This window comes from Lolium perenne, chromosome 6 (assembly GCF_019359855.2).
Source record: "Lolium perenne isolate Kyuss_39 chromosome 6, Kyuss_2.0, whole genome shotgun sequence".
NCBI lineage: Eukaryota > Viridiplantae > Streptophyta > Magnoliopsida > Poales > Poaceae > Lolium > Lolium perenne.
The window spans coordinates 181,756,406-181,778,314 of NC_067249.2; the positions used below are offsets into that span (position 1 = coordinate 181,756,406).

General features: G+C 41.3%; 1 protein-coding gene across 1 annotated transcript in view; it reads left to right on the plus strand.

The window, feature by feature from the left end:
• Window positions 1–1,296: 1,296 nt before the first annotated feature.
• The window catches only part of LOC127306766 (tripeptidyl-peptidase 2), a 31,749-nt gene continuing 11,136 nt past the window's right edge, over window positions 1,297–21,909 (plus strand). Inside the window, exons 1-23 of the mRNA XM_051337468.2 lie at window positions 1,297–1,684; window positions 2,486–2,564; window positions 2,668–2,741; window positions 3,093–3,202; window positions 3,287–3,367; window positions 3,706–3,792; window positions 3,870–4,012; window positions 4,868–5,018; window positions 5,096–5,218; window positions 5,419–5,502; window positions 5,615–5,802; window positions 5,981–6,155; window positions 6,268–6,389; window positions 6,492–6,571; window positions 8,002–8,060; window positions 8,484–8,638; window positions 9,082–9,260; window positions 9,900–10,012; window positions 10,094–10,264; window positions 10,399–10,527; window positions 10,600–10,700; window positions 10,792–10,909; window positions 12,353–12,432. Of these exons, the coding sequence (XP_051193428.1) occupies window positions 1,330–1,684; window positions 2,486–2,564; window positions 2,668–2,741; window positions 3,093–3,202; window positions 3,287–3,367; window positions 3,706–3,792; window positions 3,870–4,012; window positions 4,868–5,018; window positions 5,096–5,218; window positions 5,419–5,502; window positions 5,615–5,802; window positions 5,981–6,155; window positions 6,268–6,389; window positions 6,492–6,571; window positions 8,002–8,060; window positions 8,484–8,638; window positions 9,082–9,260; window positions 9,900–10,012; window positions 10,094–10,264; window positions 10,399–10,527; window positions 10,600–10,700; window positions 10,792–10,909; window positions 12,353–12,432 (2,957 nt within the window). The 5' untranslated portion in view covers window positions 1,297–1,329. The remainder of the gene's footprint in view (window positions 1,685–2,485; window positions 2,565–2,667; window positions 2,742–3,092; window positions 3,203–3,286; window positions 3,368–3,705; window positions 3,793–3,869; window positions 4,013–4,867; window positions 5,019–5,095; window positions 5,219–5,418; window positions 5,503–5,614; window positions 5,803–5,980; window positions 6,156–6,267; window positions 6,390–6,491; window positions 6,572–8,001; window positions 8,061–8,483; window positions 8,639–9,081; window positions 9,261–9,899; window positions 10,013–10,093; window positions 10,265–10,398; window positions 10,528–10,599; window positions 10,701–10,791; window positions 10,910–12,352; window positions 12,433–21,909) is intronic.

Here is a 21,909-nt window from a genome sequence, read left to right on the forward strand (position 1 = left end):
TCCCCTAGATAAGGGTGAATAGGCGTTTTAAAAATAATTACAGATTTGGGTTGTAAGAATGCGAAATTAAACTAAATTAAGTTTATTTTAGAAGCACAAAATAAGCTAGGCTCAACTAGGCGTAACAACAACAACGTAGGTTAAGCAAGATATGCACAAGATATATGTAACACAAGTGATAGCAAGATATAAGTACTTCAAACTCGATAGCTACCACAAGAAAAGTAAACTTTGGTATAGAGATAATCAAAGCACGCGGAGACGAAAATGTATCCCAGTGGTCCCTCACACGAAGTAAGGTATGCCGCGTTTGAGAGATACAGGCTACCACGAAGGTCTCCCGAATGCATGAAGACTAAAATTCTTCTCCAAGCCAATACCACCAAGGAAAAGACCTTTCCCTTAAGGCTCGTTTTTCTTCCGCTCTTAGAGCAGCCACAATGCGACGCTTAAATGCCGACGCCAGGGTTAAAATCCCGGCCGATGGGTAGTCCTATTGTTGATTTCGTGGATCAGTTGTAGTGCCGATGTGCCTTGCTTTGCTGTTAGAGACTCTTCTTATTGGACATGGTGCTTCTGCACTCGTGTGCATATACATCCTTTATTTAAAATAAATTTTGAACATATTTAAAAATATCAAATAAAAAATTCTTATGTATATCTTGATATGCTACATGCTCACAAAGTTGTTTCATCACAAATCGACATGTTTTGTGCTATGTGTAAAAAAAGGAAAACAATGTCTGTCTTTTTTTTAAAGAGGGCACAAAAAATATCGATTTTATGTGAAACTTTACGAGGTGCGCACATAAAGCATGTCCCTCTAGATGCGATTTCTTTTCCTAATTTTTTTTTAACTTTTTAAAATATGTTTTGTACGGTGCATATACACTCGAGATCAGTTTTGAGTTTTCGACTCTTATCCACATAATTAATGGTAAATATTTATTTTTAACTGTCTAAGCGCCTACATGAGTCCAACATTGTGGATATAGTAGCTCTAAAAGGCTACAAATATCTCCCTGTGGATTTTCCATGTACGTGGTCCTAAAATACAGCCAAATTATCTTCCCACGCTGGCTTGCCTGCCCCTAGCCAACCACCGCGCGCGTTCACGGCGTCGTGCCAGCGTTGGGCAGTCTCCATTGCTGCAATCTCTGCTCTGCAATTCCCAATCCACTCGACTGTTGCGTCGTCATCACTCGCCAAAGCTTTCCACGCAGATTCCACAACTGAACTAAACTGAGCTGAGCACACTCTCGGTGGAATCCATTTTTTGAAAATAAACAACGGAAATCTGTGGAGAGAGCGTAACGGAGAAGGCACCTAATGTGGCTCGCGAGCAGCGGAACGGCAGCCGCGGCGGCCCTACATAAACCCGTCGCCCACCCGCGGCCCCTCCTCAGAGTCTCCGCCTCCGCCTCCTCCAGCTCCACCTCCAGCCCCACCGCCGCGGCTCGAGGCCCGAGCCCTAGCCCAGGCGTCGCGGCCACCGCGATGCCGTCTTCGAACTCCGCGCCCACAACGCCCGCCGACGACACGACCGCCGCCGCCGCCAGCGGGTTCCGCCTCACCCAGCCCGCCTTCCTCGAGTCGCTCATGCCGAAGAAGGAGACCGGCGTCGACCGCTTCCTCGCCGCGCACCCCGACTACGACGGCCGCGGCGCGCTCATCGCAATCTTCGGTCAGTGCCTCCCCCCAATCCCCCCCTTCCCCGACTCTCCGCGTAGTCGATAGATACGTGCCGCTGCCCTGAGGGCTGACTGCAGTTGACCTCGGCTTTAGGTTTGATTTCGCGTAGGCAGTCTCGTTGGCAGTTCAATCGGATCCGTATGCGGTACTTTGATCTGACAGGCGTCTGAGTTCTGATAGGCCATGCCGTCCAGTCGAGAGTGGAGTTCACGAGGCTCACTCCAACAACCACTGCCAGCCGTGCAGACCATATTTGTAAATTTGACACTCACAAGTTTTATTAAGCCCTTGTATGTAATGCTCGTGCGATGTGGGAGATTGAGGAAAGGGCTGATCCACCTACATGTGGCGTGGCGTGATTTTGTTCTTCACATAAATCTTATTTTCAGCTTATGCGGGGGTTGACTTCACTTGCTTCTTGCATGGGTTATACTATTGCGGCAGCATTTTCTCTGTTTTCACATTGTGAGTTAACATCTCCCTAGATGTTGCCATGTTAAGGAACAAGTCATAGTCTCTACAGAAAACACAGCCAATTTCTTTAGATAAAAACGACGTGCTTCTGCAAGTAGTCATGTATGTAACATGCTCTGAGAGATCGTGAGTAAGAGGTTATTACAAGCTGACAACGCGAGTAGATACTGCTTGGAAGGCGTCTCGTTTGGGGAGGATCTCATGCAGGTTACATGGTTATAGCTTAAGTTTTGGATCATCTGTGATGGATCTGACTCTGTCATGCAATCTTATTTCATGGGATTTTTATGCTGATGTGACTTATATGTGTGTGTGATAGATTCTGGAGTTGATCCAGCTGCGGCTGGCTTGCAGACGACTTCTGACGGAAAACCCAAGATCCTTGATGTTATTGATTGGTACTCAGACGCTTCCATAAACTGCAAGCTGCTCTATTAATTTTTACAGATGCAAACTTCTCTTGAATGATGTATTTACCAACGGCTATGTTTTTAAATGTAGCACGGGTAGTGGCGATGTTGACACGTCCAAAGTGGTGAAAGCTGATGCTGATGGTGCTATAGTTGGTGCTTCAGGTTAGTCATGGTTTGAAGGGTTTTGTTGTTTATATTACTCGTCTACTAGTGGGATAGAATTATAAGGTCAACATTTGTTTATGTGAATCTGAACTCGTGTTTTCCTTGTAATGATGAAAGGCATTTGTAATATTTCTTTGTTAATTCTGTTCCACTTTAGGTTTAGCATCTACATACTGGTTGTGATTGTACCATAAACCAATTGTGCATTGACTTCTACTATTGAGTAAATTGTGCATGGTCTTTTCATTAGCTACTGCCTGTAATGTTCCTTGCATAGAAGAGTATCCTTATTCTGGAAGGCGACTTCCTGCCTGATTCCCTGATCTGCTAAACTCTATTTACACCCAGGAACTCGTCTGATTGTAAACTCCTCATGGAAGAACCCTTCTCAAGAGTGGCGTGTTGGCTACAAATTAGTATATGAACTCTTCACGGACACACTAATCTCTCGACTGAAGGTAAATTCGATTGTAAATGCCTGCATTCTTAAGGTTTTATATCTCACTTGTTATTTATGAATAATATACTCACTCTGACTTCAGAAGGAAAGAAAAAAGAAATGGGATGAAGAAAACCAAGAAGCAATATCTGGGGCTCTGAGCCAGCTGAATGAATTTGAAAAGGTTGGGTGACCCTTTTTTAGTGCGTTTAGATTCATTCTCGTTACAATTTTGGTTCTCCTTCGCATGTCATTTTTTCTGTTTATTATATGTACTCGGTACAGATTACACTTTGCACTGTGCTATTGTCAAGCATTGTGAATTTGTGACATGTCAGATAAATGAAGTGGTTCAGCTAGGAGGTACATAAAGCCATTTATCAAGTGAACTTGCCTATATATTTCTAATATTGACTTAATATTCCAGCTAATATGGATACTGCTGGCCTTCGATTCTGCTTTTATGAGATTGTTTAAACACATTCTTAAATAGTGGCTCACCTCCACTGAAAATGATTTCAGAAACACAGTAAGCCTGATGACGCCAAACTGAAAAAGGCTAAAGAAGACCTGCAAGATAGACTTGATTGCCTGAGGAAACAAGCAGATGTAAGAAACTGAACATATTACCCTGGAAGTTATAGCCGATTTCAGCTACTGTACACATCTTTTTCCTATTTCTGTAGGGTTATGATGACAAGGGACCTGTGATTGACGTTGTTGTATGGCATGATGGTGATGTGTGGAGGGTTGCAGTTGATACTCAGGGGCTTGAGGGTAACAAAGATTGCGGGAAATTAGCAGATTTCGTTCCGTTGACGAACTACAGGTATGGTTGATCGTGTGGTGTTGATATTGTAAAGTAGATGATGTCATCCCTTGCACACAAAGTTCATTGCTCCTTTCTAGTCCTGGAAATATATTTTATTTTGTTTTTTCCTGTTTGAATGTGCCGTGTTCACATCTATATTTCAGGTACTAAAAGTGCTAATTATTTCAAAGGCTTTAATCAGAGAATTAGCCTTGTTTCTGTTACGTGCACAAATATATGATTAGGCAATATTCAAATAAGTATAGAATAATGTTACTTAAATAGGAAGGGGAGTAATTAAACCAGGAAGAGATAAGGCTAGAGATGGAGATTGAGACTATGATTTGGATTATGTTGATACAAAATCATAGAATATGAATCTAATGACATCAAATTTATGTCACATGAGTAATTGTTGGTCTGAGGCTTGTCCTAACAAACATTATATTTTGGGACGGGTAAGTAAGCAATAAGTCATGACATAATTGTCGTCTCCCTTCTTTGTCCTGTCTAACCTATGCTCTACTCTCCAATCCGCCAACCACCTAGTACGTGCCATTCTGCCATCTTCATGGCGGCAGCTACCTAGTTGTATGACATTACTGCAGCACTGCTCCTTGTGATTGGAGAAGCTAGCCGCTTTAGATTCTATACAACTGTTTGCATGGCTTGTAGATCTAGTCATCCAGAAGCTAGTGATTAAATATGAGATGCTTCATTACCAAATCTGTAAACATAATATACTATACATGTTTTTTTCACTTGTTCTTGGAAGCGCTATGCTTTTCCATATCTTATGCAATTTATCCATATTACCTACGAGGTTACTGTCCATATATTGTGTTCCTGTTCAATAAAAAAGTTTATCTGCAGGATTGAGCGGAAGTTTGGGATTTTTAGCAAATTAGATGCTTGCTCTTTTGTGGCAAATGTGTATGATGATGGGAACCTTGTCAGCATAGTAACTGATTGCTCTCCGCATGCTACCCATGTTGCAGGCATTGCAGCTGCTTTTCATCCTGAAGTATATTTCCTAACCTTTCACTTTTCATTTAGACCAAAATTATACAAGCACTAATTTATTGAGATGTTCTTAAACAGGAACCTTTGCTTAATGGAGTTGCGCCTGGAGCACAGTTGATCTCTTGTAGAATTGGAGATACCCGCTTAGGATCAATGGAGACTGGGACAGGCCTGGTTAGGGCCTTGATAGCTGCAGTAGAGGTTATAATACTCCCTCCTTTTTGTGCATCATTTGTCAGAGTACATAACAGAGTATTTGCCTCTGGTGTATTTACTACTCCTTCATAAATGCCTCTCAGTCAAGTGCTTAATGCTTGAGAAACAGTTTTTTAATTTTTTTGTTCTATCTGACATCTCAAGTTTGTTTACTGACATGTTTCCTTGAATTCTTGTATATCCAGCACAAATGTGATCTGATTAACATGAGCTATGGTGAGCCCACTATTCTCCCCGACTATGGAAGATTCATTGATCTTGTTAATGAGGCGAGCTCCTGCTTTTTACTGTTATTTCTTATACATACATTCTTGGGCATTCTAGTTTTCCCTTTTAGAATATTTTGTTGGAACTTATCTGGAGCTCTATTTTATTTCACAGGTTGTGGACAAGCATCGTATTATATTTATTAGCAGTGCTGGAAACAACGGCCCCGCTTTAAACACTGTTGGTGCTCCTGGTGGGACTAGTTCAAGCATTATTGGCGTTGGTGCTTATGTCTCACCATCTATGGCTGCTGGAGCTCACTGTGTCGTACAAGCTCCATCAGAGGGGATGGAATATACATGGTATGTGATCAGTTGATAACTCTGTTATTGCATTTGACAATATAGTTCTCAAACTACCGCATCATCAGGCCTCAAACATACGACGAACAATTGGGCGATGCTAGGCCAGATGCGCTCATTGTCCTCTAATTCTCAAACAGTATATTTTGTTGCTAATATGATTTCTTTGATTTTTAAGGTCCAGTCGAGGTCCGACAGCTGATGGGGATCTTGGTGTCTCCATTAGTGCTCCTGGTGGAGCAGTGGCCCCTGTACCGACATGGACACTTCAGTCTCGCATGCTCATGAATGGTACTTCCATGTCATCTCCTTCTGCCTGCGGTGGGGTTGCTCTTCTTGTTAGTGCTATGAAGGTTTGTCTGGCCAACAACTTCTCGGTTAATGCAATGCGACCAACTGTTTTTGGTATTTAGTAACGTAGGAAACCATGTATTCTGTTATTTTAATGAAGTATATATATTTTAGGCTGAAGCCATTCCATTAAGCCCTTATACTGTGAGGAAGGCAATCGAGAACACAGCTGCATCTATAAGTGATGTGCCCGAGGAGAAACTGACTACAGGACATGGGCTTTTGCAAGTTGATAGGTTGACACAAATTATCTTCTCTCTGCTATGCTTTAGCGAAACATCTTTCTTAACCAATGCTGTTGATTTTGAGTTAACATCATACTGTTGCTGTTTTTTCAGGGCTTTTGAATATGCGCGGCAAGCTAAGAAGTTGCCACTTGTTTCTTACAAAATCTCAATCAATCAAGTTGGGAAGTCAAGTAAGTATCATATTTTTCCATTAATGTTTCATGTAATAAATCTTCTGCTGATTTTTTTTCATTTAGTCAACTAGTGGCAAGGTTCTTCTTTTTCATTGAAGGAATTCTTACTTGGGTTGCATATGTGTGTGTTGCTCTTGTTGATGCTACTATCAACATCTTGACACCTCCTGCTATGTTCTTTTGCTCTTGCATTTTTCATTGTGGCTGTTGCTGAGTTGGTGCTACAATCTCTGTTTTGCTATACTTGTCCATAGCCCACCGTGCGACAGACCAATGAAGCATCGAATCTTACAAAAGTTAATGAGAACGAAGAATGACACTTGCCGCATGTCACACTACAACCACTGATTACTGAACCTCTTTTGAAGTATTTTATTTGCTCATTCTGTTTTCTTCTGAAAAGCTTTCCCGGAGAATTTAAGTAGAGGCTAGCCACACTGAACTAACATAAACGGAACATGAAAAGATAACACAAATTTTTGAAATGTAAAATAACACTTTCTCAAGTTTTACATGCTTTCTTACCTTGAATATTGTTGATGTGGAAGAAAATTATAAGAGACAAACTTGCAACTATGTGTACTTTTTGCGAAGGCTAGTATATATTACTCACTCCATCCTGAAAAGGATGTCGTAGATTTTTCTAAATTTGGATGTATCTATACAGTAAATCGTGTCTAGATACATCTATTTTTGGCAAATCTGCGACATCCTTTTTGGGACGGAGGGAGTAAATGAAATGAACATAATTGCATGCTTCTTCTTATAAGATAACAACATATCATTAGAAATATTCAGATAACATTCTCGTGTTGAGAGCAAAAGACATGGACTACCTTTTTGGTGAAATAAATATCACGCAGGACAACAAATTCTGTAGGCACGATTTCCCCCTCATGTATACAAAGGGAAAATAGAGAATATTTAATCAGCAAGTTCGATTATGAGGGTATAACATTTGTTCACAACTGGTGGATAGTTAAGAAATTGAATCAAAGATTTAGGACGTCTCAGATCATAAGTATCTCTTCTGAACTTGTGCCTTATTATAATGCTATAGATGGAGGAAACACTATTGTGATGGTTTTAAAGGCATCAAGGTGTCGGGGGGGGGGGGGGGGGGGGGGGCAAGCGCCTACAGCGGTCGATTTTCCAAGGCGGAGGGGGGGGGGGACGCCTTGATTGCTCAATGGATGAACACTCTGAACTTAGTTTACCAAGGCCATGAACAAATGTAGCGGAAAGAGGGATTAGTCACATATAGCTTCTGCTGTACCCAAAAACTGTATGTATGATTTGATATTTTTTATTGATTCCGGAATGCTGTCTTGGCCTAGAATAGCAGTTTTCAATCCTGAGGAACACTACTTGATGTTGAGTTCATATAGTATTATATTTGATTACATAACACAATGTCTAATTTGCAGCTCCAAACTTAAGAGGGATATATCTACGTGGGAGTAATGCATGTCAACAAACGAGTGAGGTCAGTTCCTGGTAATTCGTTTGGATTATCCGATATGCTTATATTTTCCCTTTCTCCACAAAGAGAGTTGATTTTGTAGTAGTGGATTTGACCACTGTAAGATGGTCATTTTATTTCTTGAGTAGCCTAGTAGGAATGCATGACTCATTTATTATCAATAAGATTAAGTCACCTGTATAGTTCTCTTTTTTGTTTTCTCTCAAATTCTGGTAGCCTTGCTACAACCCTGTATGCTCCCGCCTTCTCAGCGGTTTTCTCTAATATATAATGATGCACGCCTAGGTGTGTGTTTGAGAAAAAGATTAAGTAAAGGCTTCACCAGTCTCTGTCTGTGGTGGAGTGCAGAAATATTGTCTATACTGGATGTTTTCTGTTGTTTCAATCATTACAATGAACTTCATGTTTTATTGCTTTTCTTTACAGTGGACTGTTCAACTTAACCCAAAATTTCATGAGGATGCCAGCAATTTGGAGCAATTGGTTCCATTTGAGGAGTGCCTGCAGCTGCATTCCACTGATAGCTCCGTTGTCAAAATTCCCGAATATATAATGTTGACAAACAATGGGCGCAGTTTCAAGTTGGTACCTTTATTCTGTTCAACTAGATGATCAATTCCTTCATTTAGAACAGTAATAATTTTGAATATGAAACTGTAGTTGTCTTCCTATAATTTTTGAGACTTTGGGTTTATAAGGACATGCCCGGTAAACTGAACTGCGCTGTATAGCACTGTAGCTCATCTCCCTATAGGTAATTATTATGCATATTTGTGTCATCCAAACATGATTACTGATGCCAGATTCTCTTTTATATTTATGCATGTAGCAACCTGACATCACTAAAAGGTAAAAACTAGCGAGGCAGTATAACTTAAAAAGGCTCTTGAAGCACAAATAATTGTATGTTTAATATCATAGCACATAATGGCAGATGGACTTAATGCCTTTTCAGTTAGACTTGCGCAATAGTAGTAGTAAATAATTTGTTCAATTACATTTGATTTGCTTTGCCTTTTTGCAGCATTGTTGTCAATCCGGATAATATTAGTAGTGGCCTTCACTACTATGAAGTTTATGGCATGGATTGCAGGGCACCATGGCGTGGGCCCATTTTCCGGGTGCCAATTACTGTAATAAAGCCAATTGCTCTATCCGGAGAGCCCCCAGTATTGTTACTTTCCAAACTTTACTTTAAGTCAGGTATTAATTTTATTCTTGCTTACCATGAGCCCTTCTTGCTTGAGACAAAGGGATTTGTTGTTTTTATTATCATGACCCCTGGTTGCCCGCATTCTTTACATATATTCATATGTTAACATGCCTGTATATACATCAATATTTGGAGAGCTTTGGGAAATGCGGAAAGTGCACGCTTGGAGGAACTAGATGCATGATGCCGATGTGCAGATCTGACTTCCACTAGATAGCAGCTTCTTTCTGTATTTAATCCTGGTCTCAGACAGCACCTTTGTCCCCACCAACACATTAAAACTGTTGTCTGTCTGCACAGATTCATTTTAAAAAACTTACATATGATCAAGCTCCTTTCTCTTTGGTGATGAATTGGCCAGTACACCTTGTTTATTTCAACCTATTAGCACTACTATGGTGAACCAATGAAGTGAGATTAGCTCACATGGGTGGGTTCTGGATGGACAATCCAACCACCTGGTTTCACTTCCTATTTATCAGCCAATACCATCAAGTTCAATTGCTAAAACTCTTGAACAGGCATTGTTTTCAACTTCCATGGATACACTGCCATATATGTAATTAATTTTATTCTGTTGTAATACAAAATAAAGAGAAGTTGGTTTGTTTCCATCTTCTTTTTTGCAGGTCATATCGAAAGGAGGTTCATAAATGTGCCTATTGGAGCTTCGTGGGTGGAAGTTACCATGCGCACATCAGCATTAGATACTCCTAGAAGGTTCTTTTTGGATACTGTTCAGGTATACACTACATCGAGATTCTATCTTCATTCCTATGATTTGAAGCTGTGATTTCTAGTATCAAATGTGAGTATATTACAGATGTGTCCACTGAAGCGACCTATTAAGTGGGAGGCTGTTGTTACTTTCTCTTCACCATCTATCAAGAATTTCAGTTTTTCTGTTGAAGGTGGCTTAACTATGGAGCTGTCTATAGCCCAGTTCTGGTCTAGTGGAAATGCTAGCCATGAACCTACATGTGTTGATTTCGAGGTTCCTTTATCAAATTCCCTTATTTTCTGATCAGCTTTATTCTTTGGCTTCGTAGATAAAAGTCTGAGATGTGTAAATAGACTAGCATAGCATCTGGTTTATATTAGTGACATTATTCATTTGGAACTCTGCAGATTGTGTTTCATGGAATTTCTGTCAATCAGAAAGTAATTGCCCTTGATGGTAGCGAGTCACCCATGTGTATTGTTGCTAGATCATTATTAGCATCAGAAAGGCTTGTTCCTGTTGCCAATCTGAACAAGGTTGGTTAAGAATCTATTGAAGGCTGTCACTATTTACTCTTATTACCAGATATTGACTTTTGTGTCCTGCAGATCAGGATACCTTATCGACCAGTGGAGTCCAACTTTTGTCCGCTTCCCACTAGCCGTGATAGATTACCCTCTGGCAAGCAAATTATTGCACTGACTTTAACGTGAGTTATGCTTGGTTCTGGCACTCTGGGTAATTTTGTTCTAGTTAGTCCTTGATATGGTTTTCACAATTCTCCCTCTGGACCTATACAGTTACAAATTCAAACTAGAGGACGGTGCTGAAATAAAGCCCCATCTGCCCCTACTTAACAACAGAATATACGATAATAAGTTTGAGTCTCAGTTCTACAGAATTTCAGATTCAAATAAGGTACACTTCATTTCATTATACACAGTTATTTATTTAATTCCTGTGTCTCTTCAATGGCAGGGTAGTTTAGATGTGATTTCAGTAACTGTTATTTCTGGTGGTGATTTAAACAATGCACTTGGTGTAACATTAGTTGTACTGCATTGAGGCCCAAGTGGCACATATGTACTGGAGACACAAACCCTAGACTATAGTATGCCATTATACACTTAGAATAGCTTTTTTTTTTTGCTTCTTTGTATTCTTCTTGCGCTAGCTCAGTATGAAAGTACACTTTGTGTATGTGTTATGTCATTCTTCTACCTAAACATACCATTTTGTTGTCAGACCAAATAGATGACCACAAATGCTATACAACACCCAACCGATTTTTTCAACAAAACCATAACCTTTGGATGTGTTTGAAGCTCCATGTGCCCTCTGCTGCATGGCCCCCTCTCATCCGGTTGTCATTTTTGAAAAGCAGTATGGACACAGCCATATTGGTCCACATGCATCTGTGCAATAAGCAGTAGTAATTGGTTTGGTCTCCCGTTCGCAAGGTAAAGATGTCAAGTCTCATGCACTAGCCAACGCAATCAAAAGTCCGAACTGATGGAAAGAGCTAGTACAATCCTCTTATATACTTTACAGCACCCTCTCTCACGTGTGACGGGAGAAGAGAAAGTCAATATGTGAATAGAAGAAGAGCAAACACACATATGAATAAAGAGGCCAATACACGGACAAAGAGGTGGCAACTATGATTTTAGGATAAATTGCGAAAACCAGGACTCGAACTCGAACCTTGGGCTCTGATACCATGTCAAGCTTGATGCGCTAGCCAATGCAACCAAAAGTCCGAACTGATGGAAAGAGCTAGTACAATCCACTTATACACTTCACAACAAAAGACGTAGTAGTTTGGTTTTTAATTAGAAATTATGATACATTATGGTGTTAGAGTTCAGTACTACCTTTTGAATTTACCGAAATAGAATAAAGTTCTCACCAAACAGTGAGTTGTATAAAACAAAATTTACATGATAGATGTTCAAATCTAGCTTAGAGCCTTAGCAAATCCAACTAGAGGCATGTAAGAAAAGCTTATGTTTGAAAGCGTCAATGTGATTAAATCTGGCCTGAGGATAGAACTACCATATGCACATTTAATAATGAAGTATTACACCTACTTTGCATTTGGTAATTTGGTACGATGTTTTTGCATTATGAAATATTTTGTACCATCCAAATACCGAATAAGCAATTGTGGTATTTTCAGCACGGTTCCTGTGGCTTATTCCTTTCAGTTCAGGGCTATCCCTAATCCTGGACCCATTATTATTTCAACCTGCATATCTGATGCTCTGTTACTGACTTAGAATGTTGACCCATTATTACTTCAACATGCATATCTGATGCTCTGTTACTGACTTAGAATGTTTCCTTTTTGTTTGAAAATAGTCTGTTTACTCTTCTGGCGATGTCTATCCTAGTTATGTCAAACTTCCAAAAGGTGAATACACACTGCAATTGTACATAAGGTACAGCTCTCCCACCTACTAAGTATTGATGTATATATGGTTAGATGACTTCTACCCTCTGTTCACAAATATAAGACATTCTAGACATTTCAAAATGAACTAGATACACACCATAGTGAGTGAATCTACACACTAAAAGTAGACTAGATACATACCAAAATAGATGAATCTGCAAAAAGCTAAAACATCTTACATCAGTGAACGGAGGGAGTATGATCTTGCTAACTCTGTACTGAGTTGTTGTATAACTTTTTTTTTTCCTATGTAGAAAGTAGAGTTAATAAAGAGAAATTTATCATAAAATCGGAAGTACTTACAAAACCTGCCATTTTTGGAGGTCCTACTTATTTTCATTGGCTTCAGAATATTAGTCTTTATTCCTATTTCGGCAATCTATGCATAATTCTACTTCTTGAACCACCACCAAATATCAGAACTAAATAAACCATTATTAGCTTGGTTAAGGTTCTGTTTGGCATTGTGTTGGCTTCTTAAAAGTACCTTTTGCGACTATTTATAGATATGGTAGTACTTTTTCGCCGCCCCACATCTGCCCAGCTCTAGCCCATCATCGACAAAATGGCCGGGAGGCTGCCCACATGGAAAGCCGGGCTCATGAACAAGGTCGGGCGCCTCGCGTTCATCAAGTCCGATCTTGAGTGCGATCCCCGTTCACCAGCTGGTGGCGCTCGCACCGCCTAAGAAGGTGTTCAAGCTGCTCGAGAAGATGTCGCGTCTGCCGGCTGTGACATCCTAGCCCAGGGCTTAATAGGATTAATAGAATACTCATACCAGCAAGTTGCAACTTCTTTTCCGGAAGCTCATCTCCAAAGAACTCCGAGGTTAAGCATGCTTGGCCTAGAGCAATTTGAGGATGGGTGACCGACCGGGAAGTCTTTCCCGGGTGTGCACGAGTGAGGACAAAGTGAGCAGGAAAGTCATGTGTTGGTCTGTGGTGCTAGTCTAGAGAGCCTAGAGAGCTGCCAGGGGTAACAGACCCGGCCAGGGGGTGGCCGGGGTGTTACATCGGCCCATCTCCCTCGGTGGCCTCGGAGTCCGGGACATGGAGCACAACGGTCTGGCGCTCCGCATGCGCTGGCTCTGGTTCATCCGCATGAAAATATTACTCTGAAAATGGAACTGTACATGTATATTTTAATTAAAAAATGACAGAAAACGAGTAAAACTCATAATAAATGCTAAATTCAATGTAAAATCATCAGTAACTAGTGGGACTGAGTAAATGTTGTGACATTCATGTGGAAAATTCAAATTTAAATTTTTCATGAGGTTTGGTGTAGTTTGATGTGAATTTACACAAGTGAGGGCATTTTCGGCATAACGGTCGAATCGTCGACCCCGGAAGTTGTAAAACCTTTTGCATGTGAGGTATATGTGAGAACTGTAGGCTTTTGAGGAAATTGTGGATGGGTTGGTCACTTGGACCTCCACACCCTCTCATATATATAGCTCAACTTAGGCTTACATGTTAACTCATACACTAGAATAGTCTAGACACTACTACTATACTAACACTCCCTAAAATACTCTAGACTTTGCTAATAAACTAACTTAGATTCTAGCACATTACTGGAATATTCTAGACTTTTCTAGGAGACTACTACTAATCTCCAATTCCCCTAGAGCATTCTAAACTCTACTAGAGTACTATTACACTAATCTTAGATTCCAACACTCCCCCTCAAGATGGGCGATGGATATCTATCATTCCCATCTTGTTACATGCCAACAAACATTCCTTACTACCTAATCCTTTGGTTAGACAATCTGCTATTTGTTCTCTAGAGGTTACATGGCTTAACTTCAAGGTTCCTTCGTCAAGCCGTTCTTTAATGAAGAATCGATCTATTTCCACATGCTTTGTTCGGTCATGCTGAACGGGATTGTTAGCAATGTTTATTGCTGACTTGTTGTCGCACCAAAGATTCAATGGCCCTCTCCGCAGTAGCTTCAATTCTGATAGGAGGCCTTTCATCCATAACATCTCACACAAACACACCGCCATTGCTCTATACTCGTCATAGCTTGATCTTGAGACCACATGCTCCTTCTTGCTCCTCCAAGATACCAAGTTTCCTCGTACGAAGACACAAAAGCCTGATGTTGACCTTCTGTCATCAAGGCAACTTGCCCAATCAGCGTCACAATATCCCTCCACACTCAAGTGCCCATTGGCCTTGAACCATAGACCTTTTCCAGGACTTCCTTTCAGATAGCGTAAAATTCTATAAGCTGCCTCTAGATGTCCACTTCTTGGGTCATGCATGTAGCGGCTCACCACACTCACGGCATAAGATATATCAGGTCTCGTATGGCATAAATAGATAAGTCGACCAACAAGCCGTTGGTAGCGCTCTCTATTAACCGGATCTCTGATCGAGCACATAGTCGGTGATTTTGCTCAATAGGAGTTGAAGCAGCCGACACCCAAGCATACCGCCTCATTGAGTAGATCCGACACATATTTCCGTTGAGAGATAACTATTCCTTTAGGAGATCTCGCAATCTCAATACCCAAGAAATACTTGAGTTGTCCTAGATCCTTAACCTCAAATTCTCTGCTCAATCTCATCTTCACCTCGCTTATTTCATCATTATCGTCTCCGGTGATAACAATGTCATCCACATAAACCGCAAGGATGGTAATACGACGCCCGAATGCCTATAGAACACGGTATGATCCCTATTACATTGCTTGTAACCCATATTGCGCATGGCTCTCCTAACCTATCAAACCATGCCCTTGGTGACCGCTTGAGACCATACAAAGACTTCTTCAATCTGCACACCTTCCCCCGGGTGTTGGAGTTACTAAAGCCAAGTGGAATGTCCATATAAACTTCTTCCTGAGATCTCCATGCAAGAAAGCATTCTTGACATCCAAATTGATGCAAGGGCCAACCAAAGTTAGCAAAGACAAGAAATAAGAGTTCTTATAGTACTCATCTTTGCAACAAAGCGCAAAGGTCTCGTCATAGTCAATCCCATATGTTTGACTCGTAACCCCTTGCCACCAACCTTGCCTTGTATCGTTCTATTTTCCCTTCGGGGATTGCCGCACGGAATACACCCATTTGCAAGTAATCGGACGTTTTCCACCGGAAGAGTAACAAGATCCCATGTATTGTTCTTCTCAATAGCTTTCATTTCCTCCAACATGGCCTCGTACCACTTTGGGTCTTGTTTTGCTTCTTTCCAATCTCTTGGGATCACCACAGATTGCAATGATGCGATGAAGGTCCTGTAGTTCGTAGATAGAGATGCATATGATACATAATTAGCAATGTCATGCTCCTCCCGGTACCAATTTGGAGGTTTTCTAGGCTGCACTCGGGTTCCTTTTCTTAAGGCAATGGGCAAGTCCATTGAATCCCTTGTAATAGATGGACTGCGTCATCGGACAATTCATCGGTTTCAACACCGTTGGAGCATGTTGCTCCCCCGCACTGTGTGTCACTTGTCGTGGGAGCCTCGTTGTTGCACATGTTGCTCCCCCGCACTGTGTGTCACTTGTCGTGGGAACTCGTTGTTGCCGCCGCTCATGCCGCAATTTTCTCCGTGTATACACTTTCAAGTTCTCTTCCTCGTTTGGCTTTCTCTATCTCTCTTCACTTGTAGCTTGTCTCCTTGTAGACACCCTTAGATTTTCTTCCTCATTTGGCTTTGTCCATCTCTTCACTCGTAGGAGATGGAATTGAACCAACAACAACTCGATGGTTCATGTTCCTTTGTCCTCAAAAGTTCACTCTCTCCTCTCGACTAGCTTCGATTGTGCTAGGAGAGTCAAAGTCAAACAACGAGCCGAGGTCCGTCTTCTCTCCATAGAACGGCTCGGACTCTCTAAATGTCATATCCATGCTAACAAATGTTCTCCGCTCACTAGGGCTCCAACACTTGTAGCCCTTTTGTCCAGATGGGTATCCAATGAAGATGCACTTCACAAAGACGAGGATCCAATTTTCCCATCGAAGGTCTATGGTCTCTAACAAAGCAAGTACACCCAAACACCTTTGGCGGAACGATGAACTCATTTTGGCCATAGATCATTTCATATGGAGTCTTCATCCCAAGCACTCTTGAGGGCATCCTATTGATGAGATAAGTAGCGATCATAACCGCTTCACTCCACAAGAATTTGGGCACATTCATGGTAAACATAAGTGATCGAGCCACCTCCAGAGATGACGATTCTTCCTTTCACTACTCCATTCTGTGGAGAAGTATCAGACATGAAGTTTGATGAAGTATTCCTTTTTGGGAAAGAAAATTGCCAAATTCATTGTTCACATACTCCGTCCCATTATCTCGTCCCGATAATTTGAATACTAGCGTTGAAGCGATTTTGGACATATGCATAGAAGTCCTTGAAGCATGTAAGCACCTCACTTTTATGTTTCGAAGATATATCCAAGTCATTCGGGAGTAGCAATCAATGAAGGTGACAAAATACTTCATCCCGCTAACAGAGACCACCTGGGAAGTCCATACATCGTAGTGAATCAAGACAAAGGGCAACGTGCTCCGCAAATTCACGACTCACATATGATGTCCTGGTGTGTTTTCCAAACTCACATGCATCACACACAAGTTTTTCTTTGTCCACCTTCTTCATTTCTTCAGGGAATATCTTACTCATAGTATCAAAGGACATATGGCTCAATCGACAATGTTGGAGTATCAACCTTGCCTCATCATCATTGGTAACAACTGTGAGAGCAGTGCACAACGCTTCATCGGTTTCCCTTCTATCCAAGTACCACAATCCCTTATGTCTCACACCTATCCCAAGCCTCCTTCCAGTCTTCCTCTCTTCAATTATACAATTATATCGATCGGCAATTATTCGACAATCAATATCATCAACCAAAGAGCTCATAGACACCAAACTCACCGGAAACGATGGAGCATATAATACCGAAGACAATGTAATGGACGGAGTGCATTTCACCGTGCCGACCCCTTTCACAAAGTTGATAAGTTCCATCTACTGTTTGGATTGTCTCTTTATGCATGGGTGGATGTGGAGTATATGATGCAAACTCACTCCACTTACCCGTGACATGTGCTGATGCTCCCGAATCTAGAATCCAATTTGAACAAGTTCCATTTAATGCAGGAGCCTGACTTGAGATTGCTTTTTCTGTTTGTGCAAGATTCACACAATTTCCTAGGACATTTGTTTTTCCACTTTGTTTTGGAATTTCTGCACTCTTCCTTGATTGTCTCAACTTCTCAATCTCCTTGAGCAATTGAGTCATTTTCTCAAGTAGCTTCTCAATTGTTTGATTCTCCCCCATTGATCAATATTGCTGAAAATCACCAACAAACCAGCTTATGTGCTTCTTCTCTTCTCTGCTATATTTGACCTACTCTTGCAGATCTCTCGACCCTCTCGATCTTTTCTTCCGGCCGCACACGCAGCCTTAGGTCTCTCCTCTGTCCTCTACTCGCACACGCAGTAAATCAAGATCTTTGCTTCTCCTCTTCATCAGAAGCCACAAGCGGCACCTCACCCAAATTGCTCCCTTCACCACCACACCGAACTTTGCAAGATTCACCACCACTGTAACGCCGCACGGTTGGCTCCGCACCTCTGCAGCAGCTCACATCAACACTTCTACCTGGGCAGCACTCCACTCCTCTGCCCGTCTGTTGTATTTTCCCCTGGATTTTGCGGAACTCCACCTCACTCCACCGAGTCACCACAGGCAGCCCGTAGCACACACCATCACTGCCTCTAGCTCTGATACCATGTAGGCTTTTGGGGAAATTGTGGATGGGTTGGTCACTTGGACCTCCACACCCTCTCATATATATAGCTCAACTTAGGCTTACATGTTAACTCATACACTAGAATAGTCTAGACACTACTACTATACTAACACTCTCTAGAATACTCTAGACTTTGCTAATAAACCAACTTAGATTCTAGCACACTACTGGAATATTCTAGACTTTCCTAGGAGACTACTACTAATCTCCAATTCCCCTAGAGCATTCTAGACTCTACTAGAGTACTATTACACTAATCTTAGATTCCAACAAGAACACATCCCACATATACATGTTATTATTCACACATGTGAGATTTTGTCTCAAAACACTTGTGAAACCTCATGTTGGTTGGGTCGATCCATGTGTGGACCCACATCGATCATGTTGGTGAAGGGCTCTTTTTCAAGCAAGCTGCACTTCAAAGACTCAGATTGAGCTGCAAATTTTTGTGAGTGGTCATGAAGGGTAGGTATGTGTGCCTGAGGAGTTTCAGATTTTTCTGACAATTTTAGGTGTTTGTTTATTTTTTTAATTAAAAAATGACAGGAAACGAGTAAAACTCATAATAAATGCTAAATTCAATGTAAAATCATCAGTAACTAGTGGGACTGAGTAAATGTTGTGACGTTCATGTGGAAAATTCAAATTTAAATTTTTCATGAGGTTTGGTGTAGTTTGATGTGAATTTACACAAGTGAGGGCATTTTCGGCATTGGGAAAATTAGGAGCACGTGCTGGTCTCATTTGGCGTCACCACATTACCCTACAACAGAAGTTTCACTTCGAAAAAGGTTTGACAACCTCTTAGTGCAATGAGGTCAACCTAGGTTTGACCAAACACTCAAAATTTCATATAAAATTGAAAATTTGTTGAAATCTTTCCAAACCTTGTGTATTGGCCAATGTGTGGCTAACACTTTCCATGGAAAATAACAAACTAGAAAAAAATATGTTTCCCTACCAAAGCACTCACAAAAGTGAGGTGCGTAGTGAAAGATTATGCCCGTCTACCTCGAACGGGCAGTTCTTGACCATTTTTTGAGGTAGCTAACTTGAAATGGACTGAAATTTGGCACAAGGGTGCATCAACATGTGGGTAATGACGCTAGCATGCTATCTTGGCAGTTTGGTTTGAAAATTTTCAAAAATTCATCCCCTAAACTCAAGAAGAGGCATCACTTGTGAAGCATGTACATCTTAGGGTATTAGGAAAATTGGGAGCACGTGTTGGTCTGATTTGGCATCACCACATTACCCTAGAACAAGTTTTCACTTTGAAAAAGTTTGACAACCTCTTAGTACAATGAGGTCAACCTAGGATTGACCAAACACTCAAATTCCAGCTCTAATCATGGTATGAAATTCTTAGAAATTTGAAAGAATTTACATACTCGATTCATTTTTTTTTTTCTTTCTTACTTTCTTCGTATGGAGACTCCATGTTAAAGGTGGGAAAGGTTTGTAAACAAATATCCTTCACTATGTGTGATCACTAATTCGTGATTTCAAATATTTTATAGTTTTTAATACCCATACGAAAATTCGTGCCTACCCATCCGTCATGCGTGGGACCCATGTCAAAGTAATGAGAAAGTGGGACTACATGCGGGAATCCACGTTTCACACGCACGCGTCGCACGGAGGAACCAAAGCGGCGGCACCTCATCGTATATCCATCGGCCCCATCGTCTCTCCCACCCGCAACTTCTATTCCCCAATCTCGCGAAAAACCACCTTGCACCTCCACGAGCGCACCGACCTCCACTTCCATCGAAGATCCCGAAGATGAAGCGTGTTCGCGAGAGACGAGCCGAGGCGAATGCGTCGTCAACGCCGACAGAGAGGCGATGCTCCGTGTAGTCGACGCCGCGGAGGCGGGATCTTCCGAACTAGAGCGCTCTTCGCCGCGCGTGGCCGTGGAGGGCTCCGCCCAACCGGCCGTGGTCGCCGTCGCCGATGAGGCCAAGGGAGACGTCCTCGCTCCGCGGCACAAGCGAATGACCGGGCTTCGATCCGAATGACCCGTTCTACCGCCACTCCAAGCGATCAAAGCTATATGGCCCCGAGAGAGTGCGACGAGTTCGAAGAGGAGGCCTCAGACAAGCTGACGAGGTACTCTACTATTCCGATCGATCCTGTTTTTCTTGATCTTCTTGTTCACCATAGGGTTTGCTCATAGGGTAGATTGATTTGCCACATGCTGCTACTTCTTGTACAAATTGATGATTAAGGGTTCTTACTCATCTGATTTATGGTTTGTAGTTACTAGATTTGTAATATTTGATGCACATCTTGATTCAACTGTACCAAAGTATCAACCAAATGATTTATGGTACCATGAATATTCATGCATGTTTCAAATTAGTAGATGACACTTATCTTAATTAGGTCATGATTCCTTTTGTGTGATAAATCATACCTGCTTAGTGTAATGCTCACTGCATTTCAAACTTAAATTCATCCGAATATGAATCATACCAGAGTGATTATGATTACAAGAATTATATTATAGGTACTATTAATTGATCTGATCCATGGATTTTATAATCACCATTTGTCTTAAAGCTGGTGCTTATTTATACGATGAAACCATCATGTACATCATTTTTATTTAGGGAACAAATGAATTATTAGATGCATGTAATTTATGACCACAGTTTTCTTGAATTCACGCTTATTGACGTCATGAATCCATATTGTTTTATGAATCGGTACATCTTCGGGGAACAAATGATTGATCCTGATCCATGAAATTTATAATCACAATTTTCTCTTAAATTGGTGCTTAGTTATATTATCAAATAATGATTGGACTACCCATGAACAATTTGTGACAACAGTTTAAATTGGTGCTTATTTATATTAGTGAAGTAAAATTTCAGAAAATGAGTAAAAGTCATAAAGAAAATTTGAATCACAATTTTTGGTGATTTTTACGTCTGGTATGTTTTGATTTTGAAGAACTCTCCTGCTCTGAACATTTAGTTTACTAGCACTTTGAAGTACTAGGATGTACACAACATAAAATTGAAACCTCCCAGGACAATTGTTGACATATCATGGCAAAATATTTACTTATATATAGTAGAAACCGGTCTTTGGGATGCGAGACCGGTATACATATAAACAACTAGCGAATAGTAGCTACGGTTTCAAAAGAATCGACTACTAGCCAAAAGCACCTCACGCCAGGGAGACCAAACCAAAAGATCGGGGGTCATGCAACGAGAAGAGATGATCATTCCACCATCGGCGGGACTCACGCCGACCACGATCTTGCGGTAGAGCTCGTAGGAGACCCAAGCATCAATGGTCGCATACTCGATGTTCATATTTGGAAGTGGAAGTCCCCACGATGCCGATGGTGGTGGAACTTCTTCTTCATATCAGTACCATGAATCAATGAGTCTTTGTGCCATGGTAGCCATGCCGACCCTCGCATGACCAGTGTACTTGAAGTACTCGTCCTGGAGATCGACGTAGTACTCACAAGGAATATCCATGTGCCATGTCCTCCACAGAACTCTCTTGTCACCACGGATGTCAACACTCGCAAACGTAATTCCTTCTCGAAAGAGAGTTCTGTGGAGGACATGGCACATGGAGATTCCTTGTGAGTACTACGTCGATCTCCAGGACGAGTACTTCAAGTACACTGGTCATGCGAGGGCTGGCATGGCT